A 21217-nucleotide genomic window follows, 5' to 3' on the forward strand; every position below is an offset into this window, starting at 1 on the left:
GGGACTTGGCTAGATGATCACTTTTTTCTGACTGTATATTTTAGAGCTATGGTGGTTCACTAAAGAGTTGAGGACTCTCTCGACCTGCAAGGGATCATGCCTGCAGGTCTGGAAACAGAGGAGTACAGCTCTGCAGAACCTCAGTTAATAACGCTCTGAAAGTGGTGAAAGCCACTGCCATGGTTCAGCCAGAGGGAGACTTCAACAACAATAGCCAGGCAGCCTGGAGTGGATTACCAATCTACTTGTCCAATCCAATGTCTAAAAGCACAGGCTGTCCTCAGAGCTGAGTTCTTTCATCCCTGCTGTTCTCACTTTATACAAAGGTCTGTACCATCACAGACAAATCCATTAAAATCCTAAAGTTCACAGATAACATGACTGTAGTTGGTCTCAGCTCTAACAATGATGTGAGTTGCTATCAAAAAGAGGCAGACCACCTTATGGCATGATGCTTAATGCTTCAAGTTTTTAAGAGCATAGTGGAAATAACCGTATAACAATGACAGCACGGAAACAGGCCATCTTGGCCCTTCTAGTCCGTGCCGAATGCTTACTCTCACCTAGTCCCACTGACCTGCACTTAGCCCATTACCCTCCATTCCTTTCCTGTCCTTATCCCTATCCAATTTTACTTTAAATGACAATACCGAACCTGCCTCTACCACTTCTACTGGAAGCTCGTTCCACACAGCTACCACTCTCTGAGTAAAGAAATTCCCCCTCGTGTTACCCCTCAACTTTTGCCCCCTAACTCTCAACTCATGTCCTCTTGTTTGAATCTCCCCTACTCTCAATGGAAAAAGCCTATCCACGTCAACTCGATCTACCCCCCCTCATTATTTTAAATACCTCTATCAAGTCCCCCCTCAACCTTCTACGCTCCAAAGATGAGGATTGATCTCTGCCAACAGCCCCCTACCTGCTCCATCCTTGGAAATTCATTAATGCTCAGGCTCTGTCTTGGGGACCACTATTCCTGGGGATCGTAATTGAAGGGGAAAAACATTGGCTTTGTGGGAGAAGCCAGAGAGTGATGGTAGATGGTTGCCTCTTTGACTGGAGGCCTGGGAATAGAGGTGTGCTGTTGGTTTCAGTGCTGTTTGTCATATCAGTGATCTGGATGATAATGTGGTAAACTGGATCAACAAATTTATAGATAACACCAAGATTGAGGATCCAGTTGACAGCAAAGAAGGCCATCAAAGCTTGCAGCAGGATTTGGACCAGATGAAAAAAATGGCAGATAGAATTTAATGCAGTTATTGTCTCCTTACACTGGCATTGGAGGCAGAGCAGAGGAAGTTCACCAGGTTGATTCCAGATATCAGGGGGTTAGACTATGAGGAGAGATTGAGTTGCCTGGGACTGTACTCGCTGGAATTCAGAAGCATGAGAGGAGATCTTATAGAAACCTAAAATTAAGATGGATAGAGGATTGGCTGATTGGCAGGAGGCAAAGAGTGGGAAGAAAGGGGGCATATTCTGATTGGCTGCAGTGACTAGTGGTGTTCAACAGGGGTCTGTGTTGGGACAGCTTCTTCTTACTTTGAATGGCAGTGATTTGGATGATGGAATTAATGGTTTGTGGCGAGGTTTTCAGATGATACCAAGATAGGCGGAGGGCAGGTAGCGTTGAGAAAACAGGAAGGCTGCAGAAGGACTTAGGAGAATGGGCAAAGTGGCAGGTGGAATGTGTCTGGTGGAAAGAATTAAGATGCTGACTAGGTAGGAAATTAAAACACCACAGGTACAAAGTGACTTCGAATTCTTTGTGCAGGATTCTGTAAAGGTTAACTTACGGAATGAGTCGGTGGTAAAGAAGACAAATGCAATGTTATCATTCATTTTGAGAAGACTGGAATATAAGAGGAGGGATGTAATGTTGAGTCTTTATAAGGTGTTGTCAGACTGCATGACTATTGAGCTGTTTTGGGTACCTTAACTTAAGAAAAGATGTCCTGGCATTTGGAGAAGATACAAAGGCTGTTTACCAGAATGATACCAGGAATGAAAAGGTTAACATGTGAGGGGAATTTTATGACTGTGGAGTTTAGAAGAATGATAGGGGATCTCTTTGAAGCCTATTGAATATTGTAAGGCTTAGATAGAGTGGGTGTGCAGAGGATGCTCCCTCTAGTGAGGGAGTCTGGGACCAGAGGGCACAGCCTCAGAATAGAGGAACTGTAGCGGTGTGCTACACGCAGCGCTAAAATTACGACACGGAGTCGGTAACTGCAGTCGAAGGAAAAAACTTTATTCGAAAACTTCAGCCTCACTTTTAAGCCTCTGTCAACCGGCCCCCCATGGCGCAGAGGCTCCAAAGCTCTGTGCTCGCAAACCCCCGTAGGCTATCTAATTGTGAGTCGGTTCGGATACGCTAGGAAATGGGGCGCCACAGAACATCCATTTAGAACTGAGATGAGAAGGAATTTCTTTAGCCTGAGGGTGAATCTGTGGAGTTCATTGCTACGGATGGCTGTGGAAGCCGTCATCAACTATATTTAAAGCAGAGATCATAGGCTCTCAGTTAGGGCGTCAAAGGTTACAGGGAGAAGGTAGAAGAATGCGGTTGAGAGGGATAATAAATCAGCCATGATGCAATGGTGTATCAGACTTGATGGGACAAATGGCTTACCTTTGCTCCTACAGTATATGGTCTTACGTTCTTATTTGGGAATATAGTTACACAGTTTCTTGAAAATAGCATTACAGGTAAATAGAGTTGTAAAGAAAGCTTTTGCACATTGACCTTAAATCAACGTTGTGAGTACAGGAGGTGGGATCACAAAAGTGAGAAATCTGCAGATGCTGAAGATCCAAAGCAACACACACAAAATGCTGGAGCAACGCAGCAGAGCAAACTGCTGATGTTTTGGGTCAAAGCCCTTCATCAGGACTGTAAGGAAAGCTGAGGAGTCAGACTAAGAAGGTGTGGGGAGCGGAGGAAGAAGTACAAGGTGGCAGGTGATAGGTGAAACCAGGAGGGGGGAGGTGTGGCAAGTTGATTAGTGAAAGAGATACAGTGCTGGAAGAGGGGGAATCTGTTGAGAGAGGGCAGAAGACTAATGAAGAAAGGGAAGGGGGAGGAGATAAAATGGGAGGGAAACAGGAATAAGGAAATTTGGAGGGGAGGGGCATTTACTGGAAGGTTGAGAAATTGATGTTCATGCCATCAGGTTGGAGGTTACTGCCCAATGAGCATTGCCTCCTCTACTGCCGCAATGAGGCCACACTCATGTTGGAGGAACAACACCTTATATTCCATCTGGAATATAAGGGCATGAAAATGGATTTCTCTAACTTCCAGTAATTGCCCCCCTTCACCATTTCCCATTCCTGTTTCCATCTCTCAGTTTATCTCCTTATCTGCCCATCACCTTCTCCTCCTTCCCTTTCTTCCCTGGTCTTCTATCCTCTCCTATCAGATTCCCCCTTCTCCAGCCCTTTCTTTCTTTCACCAATCAACCCCAGTTCTTTGCTTCAATCCCTCTCCTTCTCCTGGTTTCACCTGCCACCTTGCACTTCTCCCCTCCCCCACTTTCTTACTCTGACTTTTCATATTTCTCCCATATCCTGACGAAGGTTCAGGCCTGAAACATTGACTATTTATTCCTTTCTATAGATGATGCCTGGCCTGCTGAGTTCTTCCAGCATCTTGTGTGTGTTGCAAAGGAGTTGAGATGTTATGTTGAAATTGTGTTAGAAATCGGTGAGGCCTGATTTGGAGTATTGTGTGCAGTTCTTATCACCTATCTATAGGAAAGATCCAATAAGATTGAAAGAGTATAGAGAAAATTTACAAGGATATTGCCAGGACTTGAAGACCTGGTTATAGGGAAAGGTTTGGAAGAGTGGGCAAAAAAGTAGCAGATGGAATACAGTGTTGGGAAATGCATGCTATTGCATTTTGGTAAAAGGAACAATAGGGCAGACTGTTATCTGACTGGGAAGAAGGTTCAAACATAAGAGGTGCAGAGGGACTTAGGAGTCCTCGTGCAAGATTCCCAGAAGATTAATTTACAGGTTGAGTACAGGTAAAGAAGGTAAATGCAATGTTGACATTTATTTCAAGAGGAATAGAATATAAAAGCAAGGAGATCATGCTGATCCTTTATAAGACACTAGTCAGGCTGCACTTGGAGTATTGTCAACAGTTTTGGGTCCATATCTCTGAAAGGATGTGTTGTCATTAGAGAGAGTCCAGAGGAAGTTCATGAGGATGATTCTGGGAATGAAGGAGTTAACATATGAGGAGCATTTGGCAGCTTTGAGCCTGTACTCAGTGGAATTTGGAAGAATGCAGGGTGATCTCATTGAAACCAACTAAATGTCAAAAGGACTAGGTAAGGTGGATGTGGAAAGGGTTTTTGTTATGGTGGGGGTATCCAGAACTAGAGGGAAAGATTCAAAATTGATGGGCAATCCTTTAGAACAGAGGCAAGGAGGAATTTTTTTTAGCCAGAGAGTAGTGAATCTGTGGAATGCTCTGTCACAGACTTCAGTGGAGACCAAGTCCGTGTGTATATTTAAGGTGGAAGTTGATCGTTTCCTGATTGGTCAGGGGATCAAAGGATATGGTGAGAAGGCAGGTTTATGAGGTTGAGTGGGATCTAGGATCTGCCATGATGGAATGTCGGAACAGACTAGATGGGCTGAATGGGCTAATTCTGCTCCTAGGTCTTATGATCTTGTAGTCTAAGATTAAGCAGGTTATTCCCTGGAGCATAAGAGAATGAGGGGAGATTTAATAGAGATATATAAAATTATGAGGAGTATAGAAAGGGTAAATGCAGGCAGGCTTTTTTCCCACTGATCAACTCACACAAAATACTGGAGAAACTCAGCAGGTCAGGCAGTATCTATGTATGTTGACATTTCAAGCCGAGGCCCTTCATCAGGACTGGAAAGGAAGAGAGAAGATGCCTGAATAAAGAGTTGGAGGAGGGGAAGGAGGTCTAGCTGGAAGATGATAGGTGCAGCCATGTGGCTGGGAAAGGTAAATGGCGGAGAAGAAATCTGATAGAAGAGCAGTGGACCATGGAAGGGGGCAGGTTAATAGTTTGGCACAGACTAGATGGGCTGAAGGGTCTGTTTCTATGCTGTAGTGTTTTGTGACTCTGTGAGTCCATGAATCACCTTCCTGGTGATTTATATCATGATCTATCCTAGAGAATATTCTTCCTTGTCCAGATTCTGCATCATCTGCAATCTAACAACATTCAAACCCGAGCCATTACTGTGGATTTTATCTGCTATCAGTGGATGAGTTGAGCAGAGTGCAAGCTGAACTGACTTTTCGTAGACAAGTAAATTCCTACAAATTATTTCCTCTGAACACATTTTGAAGTTTGATTTTCATAATACCTCGTTTGCTGAAAGTTGTTTTTTTAGTGATGTGGTCTGTGTTTCACTGGCTCTTTGAGGGCTCAACCGTGACATATGGGAGCAGAATTAGGCCATTTGGCCCATCGTCTGCTCTGCCATTCCATCATGGCTGATCCTTTCTCCCCCTTCTCCCCATAACCTTTGACGCTGTGTCTAAACAAAAACCTATCAAGCTCTGCCTTAAATACACCCAATGACCTGGCCTTCACAATGCCTGTGGTAGTAAACCCTTTGGCTAAAGAAATTTATTGCATCTGTTTTGATAGGGCTCCCCTCTATCCTGAGGCTGTGCCCTCTTGTCCTTGACTCTCCTTTCCACACCTACTCTGTCTGGGCCTTTCAACATTCAAATGGTTTCATTGAGATTTCCCCACCCCAATCCCCCCCCATCCTTCTAAATTCTGGTGAGTAGAGACCCAGAACTAATAAATGCCCCTCATATGAAAATGGACAAGGGAGAGCCAGTGGGTGTAGTGTACCTGGACTTCCAGAAAGCTTTTGATAAGGTCCCACATAGGAGATTAGTGGGCAAAATTAGAGCACATGGTATTGGGGGAAGGGTATTAACATGGATAGAATATTGGTTGGCAGACAGGAAACAAAGAGTAGGGATTAATGGGTCCTTTTCAGAATGGCAGGCAGTGACTAGTGGGGTACCGCAAGGTTCGGTGCTGGGACCCCAGTTGTTTACAATATACATTAATGATTTAGATGAAGGGATTAAAAGTAACATTAGCAAATTTGCAGTTGACACAAAGCTGGGTGGCAGTGTGAAATATGAGGAGGATGTTAGGACAATGCAGGGTGACTTGGCCAGGTTGGGTGAGTGGGTAGATGCATGGCAGATGCAGTTTAATGTGGATAAATGTGAGGTTATCCACTTTGGTGGCAAGAACAGGAAGGCAGATTACTATCTGAATGGTGTCAAGTTAGGAAAAGGGGAAGTACAATGAGATCTAGGTGTTCTTGTACATCAGTCACTGAAAGTAAGTATGCAGGTACAGTAGCTGTAGGGAAGAAAGCTAATGGCATGTTGGCCTTCATAACAAGGGGAGTTGAGTATAGGAGCAAAGGGGTCCTTCTGCAGTTGTACAGGGCCTGGTGAGACCACACCTGGAGTATTGTGTTCAGTTTTGGTCTCCAAATTTGAGGAAGGACATTCTTGCTATTGAGGGAGTGCAGCGTAGGTTCACAAGGTTAATTCCCAGGATGGCGGGACTGTCATAAGTTGAAAGATTGGAACGACTGGGCTTGTATACACTGGAATTTAGAAGGATGAAAGGGGATCTGATTGAAACATATAAGATTATTAAGGGATTGCACACACTGGAGGCAGGAAGCATGTTCCCAATGTTGGGGAGTCCAGAACCAGAGGCCACAGTTTAAGAATAAGGGGTAGGTCATTTAGAACGGAGTTCAGGAAAAACTTTTTCACCCAAAAAGTTTTGGATCTATGGAATGCTCTGCCTCAGAAGGCAGTGGAAGCCAATTCGCTGGATGCTTTCAAGAAATAGTTAGATAGAGCTCTTAAAAATAGTGGAGTCAAGAGATATGGGGAGGAGGCAGGAACAGGGTACTGATTGCGTATGATGAGCCATGATCACATAGAATGGCGGTGCTGGCTTGAAGGGCCGAATGGCCTACTCCTGCACTTATTGTTTATATTATAACTCTTTCATTCTCAGAATTTTCCTCTGGACCCTCTGCAATACCAGCACATCTTTTCTAAGATGAGGGGCTCAAAATGTCTCTCTTCCCACCATTACAGACATTTACACTAAGTGCTGCATCCGCAAAGCAAACAGCATTATGAAGGACCCCATGCACCCCTCATACAAACTCTTCTCCCTCTTGCTGTCTGGGAAAAGGCTCCGAAACATTTGGGCTCTCATGACCAGACTATGTAACAGTTTCTTCCCCCAAGCCATAAGACTCCTTAATACCCAGAGTCTAGACTGACACTAACTTACTGCCCAAGGACAAGATGGCGGCGTGACGCAGCTTGCAGCGGCCACTCCAGAGACTGATGTCTGTTAAGCGGGGTGCCGTGCACAATCCTAATCTGATGAAAAACGGACGTGGGAGCACGGAGGAACATATGGAAATCTCCAGGAAGGCCTTCTTTGTTGCTGCTGCTGTTGTGAGATCCGGGTCTCTGCTGAGAAGAACAGGCCCCCAGTCTTCGGGGTCATGTTACCGGTGGCCGTTGGTGGGGGCATCTTAATGCGCTGGGCAGTGGATGGTGGTGGGGAAGCTGTGCTGGAGGGGATGGTTGGAGGCTCGGAGGTTCTTTCACTGTGTGCTGCGTCTGCGAGGCTGAGTCCGGTGGCGCCTTGGAAGTCCATAGCGGGGGTATTCCCTTCTGCCGCCGGCGTGGGATGACGAGTCTATCGGGACCCTGAGAACTTGTGGAAACTGTGTGGTGGTTTCTTTTGAACTTACAGTCTTTTAACATCTTTGGACTATTTTGAACTGTGTCCATGGTCTGTTTTTTTTAATCAATTATGGTATTGTCCGAACTGTTGTAACTATATGTTAACTATAACTGTATGTAACTATGTGGATTTGCGTAGGTCTTGTAGTTTTAGTTTTTGGTTTGTTGGGTGGTAGAGTTGGTCTCCTGACTTGGTGTGTCTGGGTAATCTTGTTTTGTCTGGTGGGTTTGGAGCTCCTTCCCTGGGAACGTGATAAGATGGTAGCACAATATTAATACGCAGCAGCCTCTCCGGACTCTGGATTTGGGGATTGCCAAATGTTATGTGGATTTTCTGGTGTGGTCTGTTTTGTTGTGTGCTTTTGTGATATCATTCTGGAGCAACGTTGTCTCATTTTTTAACTGCATTGCATTTGTGGTTTCTAAATGACAATAAACAAATTCAATTCAATTCTACTGTGCCTATTATCTTGTTTATTATTTATTGTAATGCCTGCACTGTCCTGGGTAGGTCTGTACTCTAGTGTAGTTTTTTCCTGTACTGTCTTTAGGTAGTTCAGTGTAGTTTTTGTACTGTTTCATGTAGCACCATGGTCCTGAAAAACATTGTCTCGTTTTCACTGTGTACTATACCAGCAGTCGTGGTCAAAATGACAGTTAAAAGTGATTTGACTTGAACTGTCCTGACCTAGACTACTGTTCAAAATGCTCAAGGTGAGGTCTCATCAGAGCCTTATAAAGCCTCAGCATCACATCCCTGCTCTTGTATTCTAGACCTCTTGAAATGAATGCTAACATGGCATTTGACTTCCTCACCAACTCTACCTGCAAGTCCTTCTGCATAAGGACTCCAAGTCTCTTTGCATCTCAGACTTTTGGATTTTCTCCCCAGTTAGTCTGCACATTTATTTCTACTACCAAAGTGCATGACCATGAATTTTCCAACATTGTATTTTATTTGCCACTTTCTTTCCCATTTTTCTAGTTTGTCTAAGTCTTTATGCATCCTACCTGTTTCCTCAAATATTGGAAGGACATGGCTACAGGGGGACCCCAAGTGCTGGACACAGGCATGGAGGCTGGATCGAGGGGCAATAGCACAGTCATGAGCGTGGAATTGGTATCCAGGAGAGTCTTGACACGGAGACAAGATTCATGTAGAGAATCCAGGGAAACGATGAGGAACTTAGAACTGACAGTCCTAAAGAACCATGAAACAAGGTTACTCATACAAGAGTCGGCCAACGAACTGGCAGTTCCTTGTTATGATTACAGGGTTTTTAACCTGCAGTAACTAATGGAAGGCAGGTGTGTGTAATTAGTGGAACTGAGAATGATTGGAAATTAGATGAGGGGATTAAAGCCCTATTATGGAGGTAATAGCAAGGTGGGGAATTGCTAGGCAGGATCATGACATCAATACAACCTGCTACTCCACTAGTCTTCACATCATCTGCAAACTTGGTAACAAAGCCATCATCTAAATCATTGATATACAGCAGGAAAAGAAGTGGTCCCAACACTGATCCCTGCAGAACACCAATAGTCACTGGCAGCCAACCAGAAAAGGATCCTTTTATTCCCACTCACTGCCTCCTACCAATCAGTCAATGCTGTAACCATGCTGTTAACTTTCCTGTAATAACATTGGCTCTTAACTTGGTAAGCAGCCTCATGTGTGGCACCCTGTCACAGGCTTTTTGAAAGTCCAAATATACAACATCCAATACATCCCCTTTATCTATCTTACTTGTAATCTCTTCAAAGAATTCCAAAAGGTTCATCAGGCAAGATTTTTCCTTAAGGAAACCATGCTGACTTTGTCCTATCTTTGCTGTGTCACCAAGTACTCCATCACTACATCTGTAATACTGATGACATCTATAACCTGTCAACAGACAGCATTTTATCCAGAGCATCACATACGATGCCGGAGGAAATCCGCAGGTCAGGCAGCATCTATGGAAATCAATAAACAGTCAACATTCCAGACTGAGACCCTTCCTCAGGAATGGAAAGGAAGGGGGAAGAAACCAGAATAAGAGGTGGGGGGAGGGGGTTAGGAGGACCAGCCACTTGAGGGGTGAGGGAGGGGGGGGATGAAGTAAAAGCTGGAAAGTGATGGGTGGAAAAGGTAAAGGGCTGGAGAAGAAGGAATATGACAGGATAGGAGAGTGAGCCATGGGAGAAAGGGCTGTTAAACCTGATTCTGATTCTAACTTGCTAAATTTCCTTAACCCCTTGCAGAAGTCAAGGCATTGATAAGCTTTCTTGGCTGGCACAGAATGACATTCACTCCTCGGAGCTTGAGGATCTCAACACTGTTTAATACAGAGAAAGGTGCCGGAAAAAGGCCAGTAACATCATGAAGGAGCTCACCCACCCTGCTCATGGACAGTTTGTCCCACTCCCATCAGGGAGGAGGCTGCATAGCATCCAGACTAGGACCACCAGACTCAAAAACAGTTATTTTCCACAAGCAGTGAGGCTGATCAACACCTCCACCCACAAACCCACCCCTCCATACCCCAATCTCCACTACTTTATCATTTCCTGCCAGTCACCTTATGTCCAGACACTCCTGTGTCTAGTGTCATTTTATAGACATACATTCAATCTATGTATATAAGCTGTCTTATGTATCTATAACTATTGTGTTTTATATTACTGTGTTTTTTTTGTGTTGCATCGGATCTGGAGTCATAATTTTTTTGTTCTCCTTTAGACTTGCGTACTGGAAATAATGCTAAACAATCCTGAATCTTGAAGGTTTAAACATTCAGTACCATATGTTTCTATGGTTTGATTAACTGCTAGGATGCAAAAGTTAGATGGGCTGTGTGGTCTCCCCGTCTGAGGATGAGGAGGTTTAGTTGCTGTCTGCGAACTGACCTGTTGCTGTTCTTTCAGTTGGGGAAGAAGAGCCTGGAGGAAAGACGCTCGAGTCTGGACGCAGAGATCGATTCACTGACCAGCATCCTGGCCGATCTCGAGAGCAGTTCGCCGTACCAGCCTCGGCCTCGCCAGGTAAGGAACACTGAGTTTGCCAGGGAGCGCTGGCACCAGCTTGGTGCACTGACGGGTGGGTACATGACAGGTTACTCAAGGCAAGATATGTGGTTTTGCCAAGAGCACATTCTCCAGGGCAGGGGCCAACAAAGAGGGTGGAGTATTGTTGAAAGCAGTGGAGCGGTAACTGGAAAGTCATACACTTGATCTTTTGACGATGGAGTGGGCCCAATGCTACAGGGTTTGAACCAGACAAATGTGAAGTGTTGCAACTTGGTAGGTCAAATGTAAAGAGACTGTTAAGGGCAGGATCCTCAACAGTGTTGATGAGCAGGGGGATCTAGGGGCCCGTGTTCACAGCTCCCTGAAAGTGGCTGCACAGTTGACAGGGTGGTCATTTGGCATGCTTCCCTTTATTAGACAAGACATTGTTCAAACAACAGAAAGTTATGTTGCAGCTTTATAAAACTCTGGAGTATTGTATACAGTTCTGGTCACCCCATTAGAGGAAGGATGTTGAAGCTTTGGAAAGGGTGCAGAAGAGATTCACCTGGATGCTGAGTCCTGGTGAGAGGCTGAACAAACTGGGATTGTTTTCTCAATCCTGCTCAGAATTCTTTAAGTGAGGCTCACCACTGCTTTACAAAGTTTCAACATTACATCCTTTGCTTTTATATTCTAGTCCTCTGAAGCAAATGCCAACAATGCATTTGCCTTCCTCAGACTCAACTTGCAAATTAACCTTTTGGGAATCTTGCACAAGGACTCCCAAGTCCCATTGTGTTTCAGTTATTTATATTTTCTCTCCATTTAGAAAATAGTCAAAATTTTGATTTCTTCTACCGAAGGTCAACCCTTACACTTCCGACTTTGGTAAGTTGATGGAAAAGATCCTGATTGGCAGTATTTATAAACATTTGGAGAGGCTTAATATGATTAGGAACACTCAGCATGGCTTTGTTAAAGGCAGGTCATGCCTTACAAGCTTGTTTGAATTTTTTGAGGATGTGACTAAACATATTGATGAAGGTAGAGCAGTAGATGTAGTGTATATGGATTTCAGCAAGCAATTTAATAAGGTACTCTATGCAAGGCTTATTGAGAAAGTAAGGAGGTGTGGGATCCAAGAGGACCTTACTTTGTGGATCCAGAATTGGCTTGCCCATAGAAGGTAAACTGTGGTTGTAGACAGGTCATATTCTGCATGGAGGTCGGTGACCAGTGGTGTGCCTCAAGGATCTGTTCTGGGACCCCTTCTATTCATGAGTTTTATAAGTGACCTGGATGAGGGATGGGTTAGTAAATTTGCTCATGACACAAAAGTTGGAGGTGTTGTGGATAGTGTGGAGGGCTGTCAGAGGTTACAGCGGGACATTGAAAGGATGCAAAATTGGACTGAGAAGTGGCAGATGGAGTTCAACCCAGATAAGTGTGAAGTGGTTCATTTTGGTAGGTCAAAAATGATGGCAGAATATAGTATTAATGGTAAGACTCTTGGCAGTGTGGAGGATCAGAGGGATCTTGGGGTCCGTGTCCATAGGATACTCAAAGCTGATGTGCAGGTTGACTCTGTGGTTAAGAAGGCATACGGTGCATTGGCCTTCATCAACCATGGGATTGAGTTTAAGAGCCGACAGGTAATGTTACAGACCCCACTTGGAATACTGTGCTCAGTTCTGGTCACCTCACGACAGGAAGGATGTGGAAACTATAGAAAGGGTGCAGAGGAGATTTACAAGGATGTTGCCTGGATTGGGGAGCATGCCTTATGAGAATAGGTTGAGTGAACTCGGCCTTTTCTCCTTGGAGCAACAGAGGATGAGAGGTGACCTGATAGAGGTGTATAAGATGATGAGAGGCATTGATCGTGTGGATAGTCAGAGGCTTTTTCCCAGGGCTGAAATGGCTATCATGAGGGCACAGTTTTAAGGTGTTTGGAAGTAGGCACAGAGGAGATCTTGGGGCTAATTTTTTTACTCAGAGAGTGGTGAGTGTGTTTAATGGGCCGCCAGCAACGGTGGTGGAGGCGGATACGATAGGGTCTTTTAAGAGACTTTTGGATAGGTACATGGAGCTTAGAAAAATAGAGGGCTATGGGAACCCTAGGTAATTTCTAAAGTAAGTACATGTTTGGCACAGCATTGTGGGCTGAAGGGCCTGTATCGTGCTGTCTGTTTCTATGTTTTCCAATTGCATTGCATCTGCATCTGCCATTTCTTTGACCATTCTCCTAATCTAAGTCCTTCTGTAGCCTCTCTAATTGCTTAGAACTATCTGCCCCTTCAACTATCTTCATATTGTCTGCAAACTTTGCAACAAAGTCATCAATTCCATCATCCAAATCAATGACATATAGCATAAAAGGAATCGTTCCCAACACAGACCCCTTGACACTGGCAGCTCGTCAGAAAAGGCTCTCTTTATTCACACTCCTTGCCTCCTGTCAATCAGCCACTGCTTTATCCATTCTAGAACCTTTCCTGTAATACCATGAGCTCATAGCTTGTTAAGCAGCCTCATGGGTGGCACGTTGTCAAAGGCCTTCTGACAGTCCAAGTATACAACATCAACCAATTCTCCTTTGTCAATCTGACTATGATTTTATCATGTGCCTCCAAGTTTCCCGAGTCCATATCCTTAATAATTGACTCCAATGTTTTCCCAATCACTGAAGTTGGACTAACTATCCTATCATTTCCTTTCTTCTGCCTCTCTCCATTCTTGAAGTGTGGAGTAACATTTGCAATTTTCCAGTCTTCCGGAACCATTCCAGAATCCAGTGATTCATGAAAGATCATTATTAATGCCTCCACAAACACTTCAGCTACCTTTTTCTGAAATCTGTGGTGTATGCCATCTGTTCCAGGTGATTTATCTACCTTCAGACCTATCAGTTTCACAAGAGCCTTCTCTCTAGTTATGGTAACTTCACACACTGCATACCCCTTATCACCTAGAACTTCCACCATGCTGCTACTGTCCTCCACATTGAAGCCTAATGCAAAATATTTATTCAGTTCATCCACCATTTTGTTGTATCTCTCCAGTGGTCCAATATCCACTCTCACCTCTCTCATATCCATCTCTTCTAGTTGCCTACTGTTGGTTTTGAAAAGCTTCCCAATCCTCTAATTTCCCACTCATCTCTGCTCTATCATATGCCCTCTCTTTGGCTTTTATGCTGACTTTGACCTCTCTTGGTTGTGTCATTTTGCTTTTAGAATACTTCTCCTTCTTTGGAATGTATATATCCTGTGTCTTCTGTATTGCTTCCAAAAATTCCAACCATCGCTGACTCTGCTGTCATCCCTGCCAGTGTTCTTTTCCAGTCAATTCTGGCCAGCTCCTCTCATGCCTCTGTAATTCCCTTTACTCCACTATAATACCAATACATCTGATTTTACCTTCTCCTTCTCAAATTTCAGGGTAAATATTACGATCACTTGCCCTGAAGGCTTTTTTTTACCTTGCATTCTCTAATCAATTCTGATTCATTGCACAACGCCCAGTCCAGAATAGCAGATCCAGTAGTTGGCTCAACCGTGATCAACTTGCAGGCTGAGTCGGTGGTGAGGAAGGCAAATGTCATGTTAGCATTCATTTCAAGAGGTCTAGAATACAAGAGCAAGGATGTTAACACAAAGTACACTGCAGATGCTGTGGTCAAATCAACAGGTACAAAAGCTGGATGAACTCAGCGGGTCGAGCAGCATCCGCTGACTGCTCATTTCAAAGAACAAGGATGTGATGCTGAGTCTTTATAGGGCACTGGTGTGGCCTCACCTTGAGTATTGTGAACCATTTTGGGCCCCTCATCTTAGAAAATATGTGCTGGCGGTGGAGAGGGTCCAGAGGCAGTTCACAGGAATGAAAGGGTTTTCATACGAGGAACATTTGATAGCTCTGGGTCTGTACTTGCTGGAATTCAGAAGGATGAGGGAAGATGTCATTGAAACCTTTTGAATGTTGAAAGACCGAGACAGAGTAGATGTGGAAAGAAACTTTCCCATGATGGGAGAATCTAGGACAAGAAGGCACAGCCTCAGGATAGAGGAGCGGCCTTTCAAAACAGAGATGCGGAGAAATTTCTTTAGCCAAAGGGTAGTGAATTTGTGGAATTTGTTGCCACATACAGCTGTGGACGCCAGGTCATTGGCTGTATTTAAGGCAAAGGTTGATAGGTTCTTGATTGGACATGGCATCAAAGGTTACGGGAGAAAGCCAGGAACTGGGGTTGAGGAGGAGATAGCTATGATGGCATGGCGGAGCAGATTCGATGGGCCAGATGGCCTAATTCTGCTTCTATGTCTTATGATCTATGGTCTTATGAGCTACTGTGAAAAGCCATCTCATTGGCACTCTAGAAATTCCACCTCCCATAATCCAGCACCAACCTGATTTTCCCAATTTTCCTGCATATTGAAATCCCCCATGACTAATTGTAACATTCCCCTTTTGGCATGCATTTTCTATCTTCAGTTGTAATTTGTAAGCAACATCCTTTACTGCTGTTTGGGGTCTGTTTACAACTCTCATTGGGGTCTTTTTACCCTTGCAGTCCCTTAGTTCTATCCACAATCATTCAATACCTTCGAGCCTGTGTTATCTTTTACTAATTACTTGATTTAATTTTTTACCAACAGAGTAACACCCCCCCCCCCCCCCCGCCTTCTGACTATCTTTTTGATACAATGTGTATCTTTGGACAATAAACTTCCAGCTATAATCTTTCAGCCATAATTCCGTGATGCTTACAACATCCTACCTGCCAATGTGCAACTGTATCTTATTCTGTATACTACATCCATTTAGACACAACACCTTCAGTCCATATTCACCCTTTTGAATTTGGTCGCACCATGCTCAAGCTTTTGATTCCTAACATTCCTTACAGATGTCCTCAGGGAAAAGTATGGAAGAAATGTGGCAAATATTCAGGGGATATTTGTGTAGATTTCGGGATAGGTACGTTCCAATGAGACAGGGAAGTTAGGGTAGGGTACAGGAACCGTGGTGTACAAAGGCTGTAATAAATCTAGTCAAGAAGAAAAGAAAAGCTTACAAAAGGTTCAGAGAGCCAGGTAATGTTAGCAATCTAGAAGATTATAAGGCTACTAGGAAGGAGCTTATGAAGGAAATTAGGAGAGCAGAAGGGCCCATGAGAAGGCCTTGGTGGGCAGGATTAAGGAAAACCCTAAGGCATTCTACAAATATATGAAGAGCAAGAGGATAAGACATGAAAGAATAGGACCTATCAAGTGTGATGGTGGGAAAGTGTGTATGGAACCAGAGGAAATAGCAGAGGTACTTAATGAATACTTTACTTCAGTATTCACCATGGAAAAGGATCTTAGTGATTGTAGTGGTGACTTGCAGCAGACTGAAAAGCTTGAGCATGTATTTATTATGAAAGAGGATGTGCTGGAGCTTTTGGAAAACATCAAGTTAGGACCAGATGAGATGTACCCAGGCTACTGCGGGAGGCGAGGGAGGAGATTGCTGAGCCTCTGGTATCATCAATGGGGATGGGAGAGGTTCCGGACGATTGGAGGGTTGCAGATGTTGTTCCCTTATTCAAGAAAGGGAGTAGAGATAGCCCAGGAAATTATAGACCAGTGAGTCTTACCTCAGTGGTTGGTAAGTTGATGGAGAAGATCCTGAGAGGCAGGATTTATGAACATTTGGAGAGACATAATATGATTAGGAGTAGTCAGCATGGCTTTGTCAAGGGCAGGTCGTGCTGTACAAGCCTGACTGAATTTTTTGAGGTTGTGACTAAACACATTGATGAAAAAAGAGCAGTAGATGTAGTGTATCTGGATTTCAGCAAGGCATTTGATAAGCTACCCCATGCAGGGCTTATTGAGAAAGTAAGGAGGCATGGGATCCAAGGGGACATTGCTTTGTGGATCCAGAACTGGCTTGCACACAGAAGGCAAAGAGTGGTTGCAGATGGGTCATATTCTGCATGGAGGTCGGTGACCAATGGTGTGCCTCAGGGATCTGTTCTGGGACCCCTTCTCTTCATGAGTTTTATAACTGATCTAGATGAGGAAGTGGAGGGATGTATTAGTAAATTTGCTGATGACACAAAGGTTGGGGATGTTGTGGATAGTGTGGAGGGCTGTCAGAGGTTACAGCAGGACATTGACAGGATGCAAAACTGGGCTGAGAAGAGGCAGATGGAGTTCAACCCAGATAAGTGTTGGGTGGTTTATTTTGGGAGGTCAAGTATGATGGCAGAATATAGTATTAATGGCAAGACTCGTGGAGGATCAGAGGGATCTTGGGGTCCGAGTCCATAGGACACTCAAAGCTGCTGCGCAGTTTGACTCTGATTAAGAAGGCATACAGTGCATTGGCCTTCATCAACTGTGGGATTGAGTTTAAGAGCCGAGAGGTAATGTTACCTGGTCAGACCCCTGTACTCAGTTCTGGTCACCTCACTACAGAAACGATGTGGAAACCACAGAAAAGGAACAGAGGAGATTTACAGTGATGTTGCCTGGATGGGGGAGCATGCCTTATGAGAATAGTTTGAGTGAACTCGGACTTTTCTCCTTGGAGTGACAGAGGATGAGAGGTGACCTGATAGAGGTGTATAAGATGATGAGAGGCATTGATCGTGTGGATGGTCAGAGGTTTTTTCCCAGGGCTGAAATGGCTGTGGCAGTGTGTTGTCAAGCTAGACAAGTGGGGCTTTGTTGTGGGACATTTCCAGAAAAGTCTTTCTAAAACATACTATCCCTTTACACAATAGAGATGCCATAAAGACGAGATAGGAATAATGGAAGGATGTGAAGCACATGCAATAATTCAGGGAGAGTGGAGGATGTCCTAGTTAACCTGCTCCTGGGGCTCACTAAGATGACTATCCATGGTCCTGGAGATAGGCAATGGAGGGTTCTGACCGGCAATGTTCAGGGGTACGTACATACTTGGGCAGCTTCCACGTGGCATCTACAGGTAATATGGAAATATGTTTGGACCATTAGCACAGGGGGAGTTAAATGCTTTTCTTGGTGAGGATGGGACTGTGTTAGTTTCATGTGTATCAGTTCTGATCTTTCTGGTCTTTTGCTTTGTAAAATGATTGCACCCAAGTGTAGAGGTTTGAATTTGTAATAAAAGTAGCTTTGTCAAAAAGCTGAGGACAATTGGTTTGGTAACTTCAAAATATCATTGGTCAGCTGTCTGAAGTTTCCATCTCCATTGTGAATGGCAGTTGATCTTTGAAGTAATGAATTGAAACATACACAATTTCCCAAATGCTTAATATCCATAGTCTGTATAGAATTGCAGGTTTCTGTCCTGGCTTCAGAACAGTGTGGGTGGCAGGGACCGTGTTTATCTTGTGCACGTGAAAAAGACATATGTTTGAGTCATAGGAGTCAGTATGTTCTGTGCCCAGTCATTTAATTATTTTATTTTATTATCAGTGACAACAGTTGCAGATGCAAACATCACCTGGTCACCATTTTACAAACCGTATCTCTGACAGACAGTATTGTTTATTTGCCAAGTGTGCTTTTAAGTTCTATTTACTGCTTGCCGTATTTACAATACAACAGTCTAAATATCTCATAACCCCAGAATACTCCCTAACAATATTTCCCACTATATCCTGCTGAATTCTTTGAACAACCTCCTCACTATTTAACTATTTCACTCTGCCAACTTAAGTACCAGGCCAGATGTAATAGGTCAGTACAGGCCAAAATCGAGATGGCTGGGCCTGGGCCGTAACACTTCGATACACACTCAGGCCTGGGTCTGACAGCAAGGAATGGCTCAAGGTTTGGCCAGTTTGAGTGCGGGCCAGGTTAAAAAGGTCAGGGTGCCAGGCCCAGAGGCGAGCGACAGGTTCAGCTGGCTGCTCAGCGAGGTTTACTCATCTCAAGTTAAGTCAACTTTCATTGTCATTTCGACTACAACTGCTGGTACAGTACAGAGTAAAAATGAGCGTTTTTCAGGACCATGGTTTACATGACACAGTACAAAAACTAGACTGAACTACGTAATAAAAAAAAACACAGAGAAAGCTACACTAGACTACAGACCTACACAGGACTACATAAAGCGCACAAAAACAGTGCAGACATTACAATAAATAATAAACAGGACAGTAGGACAAGGTGTTAGTCCAGGCTCTGGGTATTGAGGAGTCTGATAGCTTGGGGAAAGAAACTGTTACATAGTCTGGTCGTGAGAGCCCGAATGCTTTGGAGACTTTTCCCAGATGGCAGGAGGAAGAAGAGATTGTATGAGGGGTGCATGGGGTCCTTCATAATGCTGTTTCCTTTGCGGATGCAGCGTGTAGTGTAAATGTCCATGTTGGCAGGTAGAGAGACCCCGATGATCTTCTCAGCTGACCTCACTATCCGCTGCAGGGTCTTGTGATCCGAGATGGTGCAATTTCCAAACCAGGCAATGATGCAGCTGTTCAGGACGCTCTCAATACAACCCCTGTAGAATGTGATGAGGATGGGGGGTAGGAGATGGACTTTCCTCAGACTTCACAGAAAGTAGAGACGCTGCTGGGCTTTCTTTGCTATGGAGCTGGTGTTGAGGGACCAGGTGAGATTCTCCGTCAGGTGAACACCAAGAAATTTGGTGCTCTTAACGATCTCTACCGAGGAGCCGTCGATGTTCAGCGGAGAGTGGTCGCTCCATTCCCTCCTGAAGTCAACAACAATCTCTTTTGTTTTGTTCACATTCAGAGACAGGTTGTTGGCTCTGCACCAGTCCATTAGCCGCTGCACCTCCTCTCTGTAAGCTGTCTTGTCGTTCTTGCTGATGAGACCCACCATGGTCATGTCATCGGCGAACTTGATGATGTGGTTTGAGCTGTGTGTTGCAGCACAGTCGTGGGTCAGCAGAGTGAACAGCAGTGGACTGAGCACATAGCCCTGGGGAGTCCCTGTGCTCAGTGTGATGGTGTTGGAGATACTGCTCCCGATCCGGACTGACTGAGGTCTCCCAGTCAGGAAGTCTAGGATCCAGTTGCAGAGGGAGGTGTTCAGACCCAGCAGGCTCAGCTTTCCAATCAGTTTCTGAGGGATGCTTGTGTTGAATGCTAAACGGAAGTCTATGAACAGCATTCGAATGTATGTGTCTTTTTTGTCCAGGTGGGTTAGGTCCAGGTGGAGGGTGGTGGCAATGGTGTCATCTGTTGAGTGGTTGGGACAGTACGCAAACTGCAGGGGGTCCAGTGAGGAGGGCAGCAGGGTCTTGATGTGCCTCATGACGAGCCTTTCGAAACACTTCATGATGATGGATGTAAGTGCAACAGGATGGTAGTCATTGAGACAGGACACTGAAGACTTCTTCAGCACGGGGATGATGGTGGCGGCCTTGAAGCACGTTGGAATGGTGGCGCTGCTCAGGGAGATGTTGAAGATGTCAGTGAGAACATCTGCTAGCTGGTCTGCACATCCTCTGAGCACTCTACCAGGGATGTTGTCTGGTCCAGCAGCCTTCCGTGGGTTGACCCTGCACAGGGTTCTTCTCACATCGGCCATGGTGAGACACAGCACTGGCCATTTGGAGGAGGGGTGGACTTCCTCACCGCCATGTCATTTTCCACCTCAAAATGGGCGTAGAAGTTATTCAGCACATCTGGGAGGGAGGCATCACCTGCACAGTCAGGTGATGTTGTCCTGTAATTGGTGATGTCCTGGATGCCCTTTCAGATGCGCCGCGTGTCGCCGCTGCCCTGGAAGTGACTGTGGATTCGCTGGGCGTGTGCACACTTTGCCCCTTTGATGACCTGGGACAGTGTGGCCCTTGCTGTTGTTACAGCTGCCTTGTCACCTGCTCTGAAGGCGGAGTCGCGGGACCTCAGCAGCGCACACACGTGTAGTGATGGTCTTGGACACAGTAACATCATCAATGCACTTGCTGATGTAGCTGGTCACTGATGCCATGTACTCCTCTAAGTTGGTAGAGTCACCATCGGTTGCAGCCTCCCTGAACATGTGCCAGTCAGTGTGCTCAAAGCAGTCTTGAAGAGCAGAGATGGCTCCTGCTGGCCAGGTTTTCACCTGCTTCTGAACTGGTCTGGAGTGCCTGACAAGCGGTCTGTATGCTGGGATTAGCATAACGGAGATGTGGTCTGAGTAACCGAGGTGGGGGCAGGGGTCTGCCTGGTATGTGTAAACCAGGTCCAACACGTTACCCCCACGTTGCAAAGTCCACATACTGATAGAATTTGGGGAGCATTGACTTAAGGTTTGCGTGGTTAAAATCACCGGCGACAATAAACAGACCATCGGGTGTTCATTCTGCAGTTCGCTAATAGCCCCGTACAGTTCACAGGGCACCTCATTAGCATTAGCACTGGGGGTGAATGTAGACACAGAATATAAGGACAGAGGTGAATTCCCG

General features: G+C 44.9%; 1 protein-coding gene across 4 annotated transcripts in view; it reads left to right on the top strand.

Annotated features, from left to right (window-relative positions):
- lpp (LIM domain containing preferred translocation partner in lipoma) overlaps positions 1 to 21217 on the top strand; it is a 565002-nt gene that overhangs the window by 312757 nt on the left and 231028 nt on the right. For all 4 annotated transcript variants that reach the window (XM_059991268.1, XM_059991276.1, XM_059991259.1 and 1 more), the window contains exon 4: positions 10733 to 10849. In XM_059991268.1, coding sequence (XP_059847251.1) covers positions 10733 to 10849 — 117 coding nt within the window. The remainder of the gene's footprint in view (positions 1 to 10732; positions 10850 to 21217) is intronic.

Source organism: Hypanus sabinus, chromosome 2 (assembly GCF_030144855.1).
Source record: "Hypanus sabinus isolate sHypSab1 chromosome 2, sHypSab1.hap1, whole genome shotgun sequence".
Taxonomy (NCBI): Eukaryota; Metazoa; Chordata; class Chondrichthyes; order Myliobatiformes; family Dasyatidae; genus Hypanus; species Hypanus sabinus.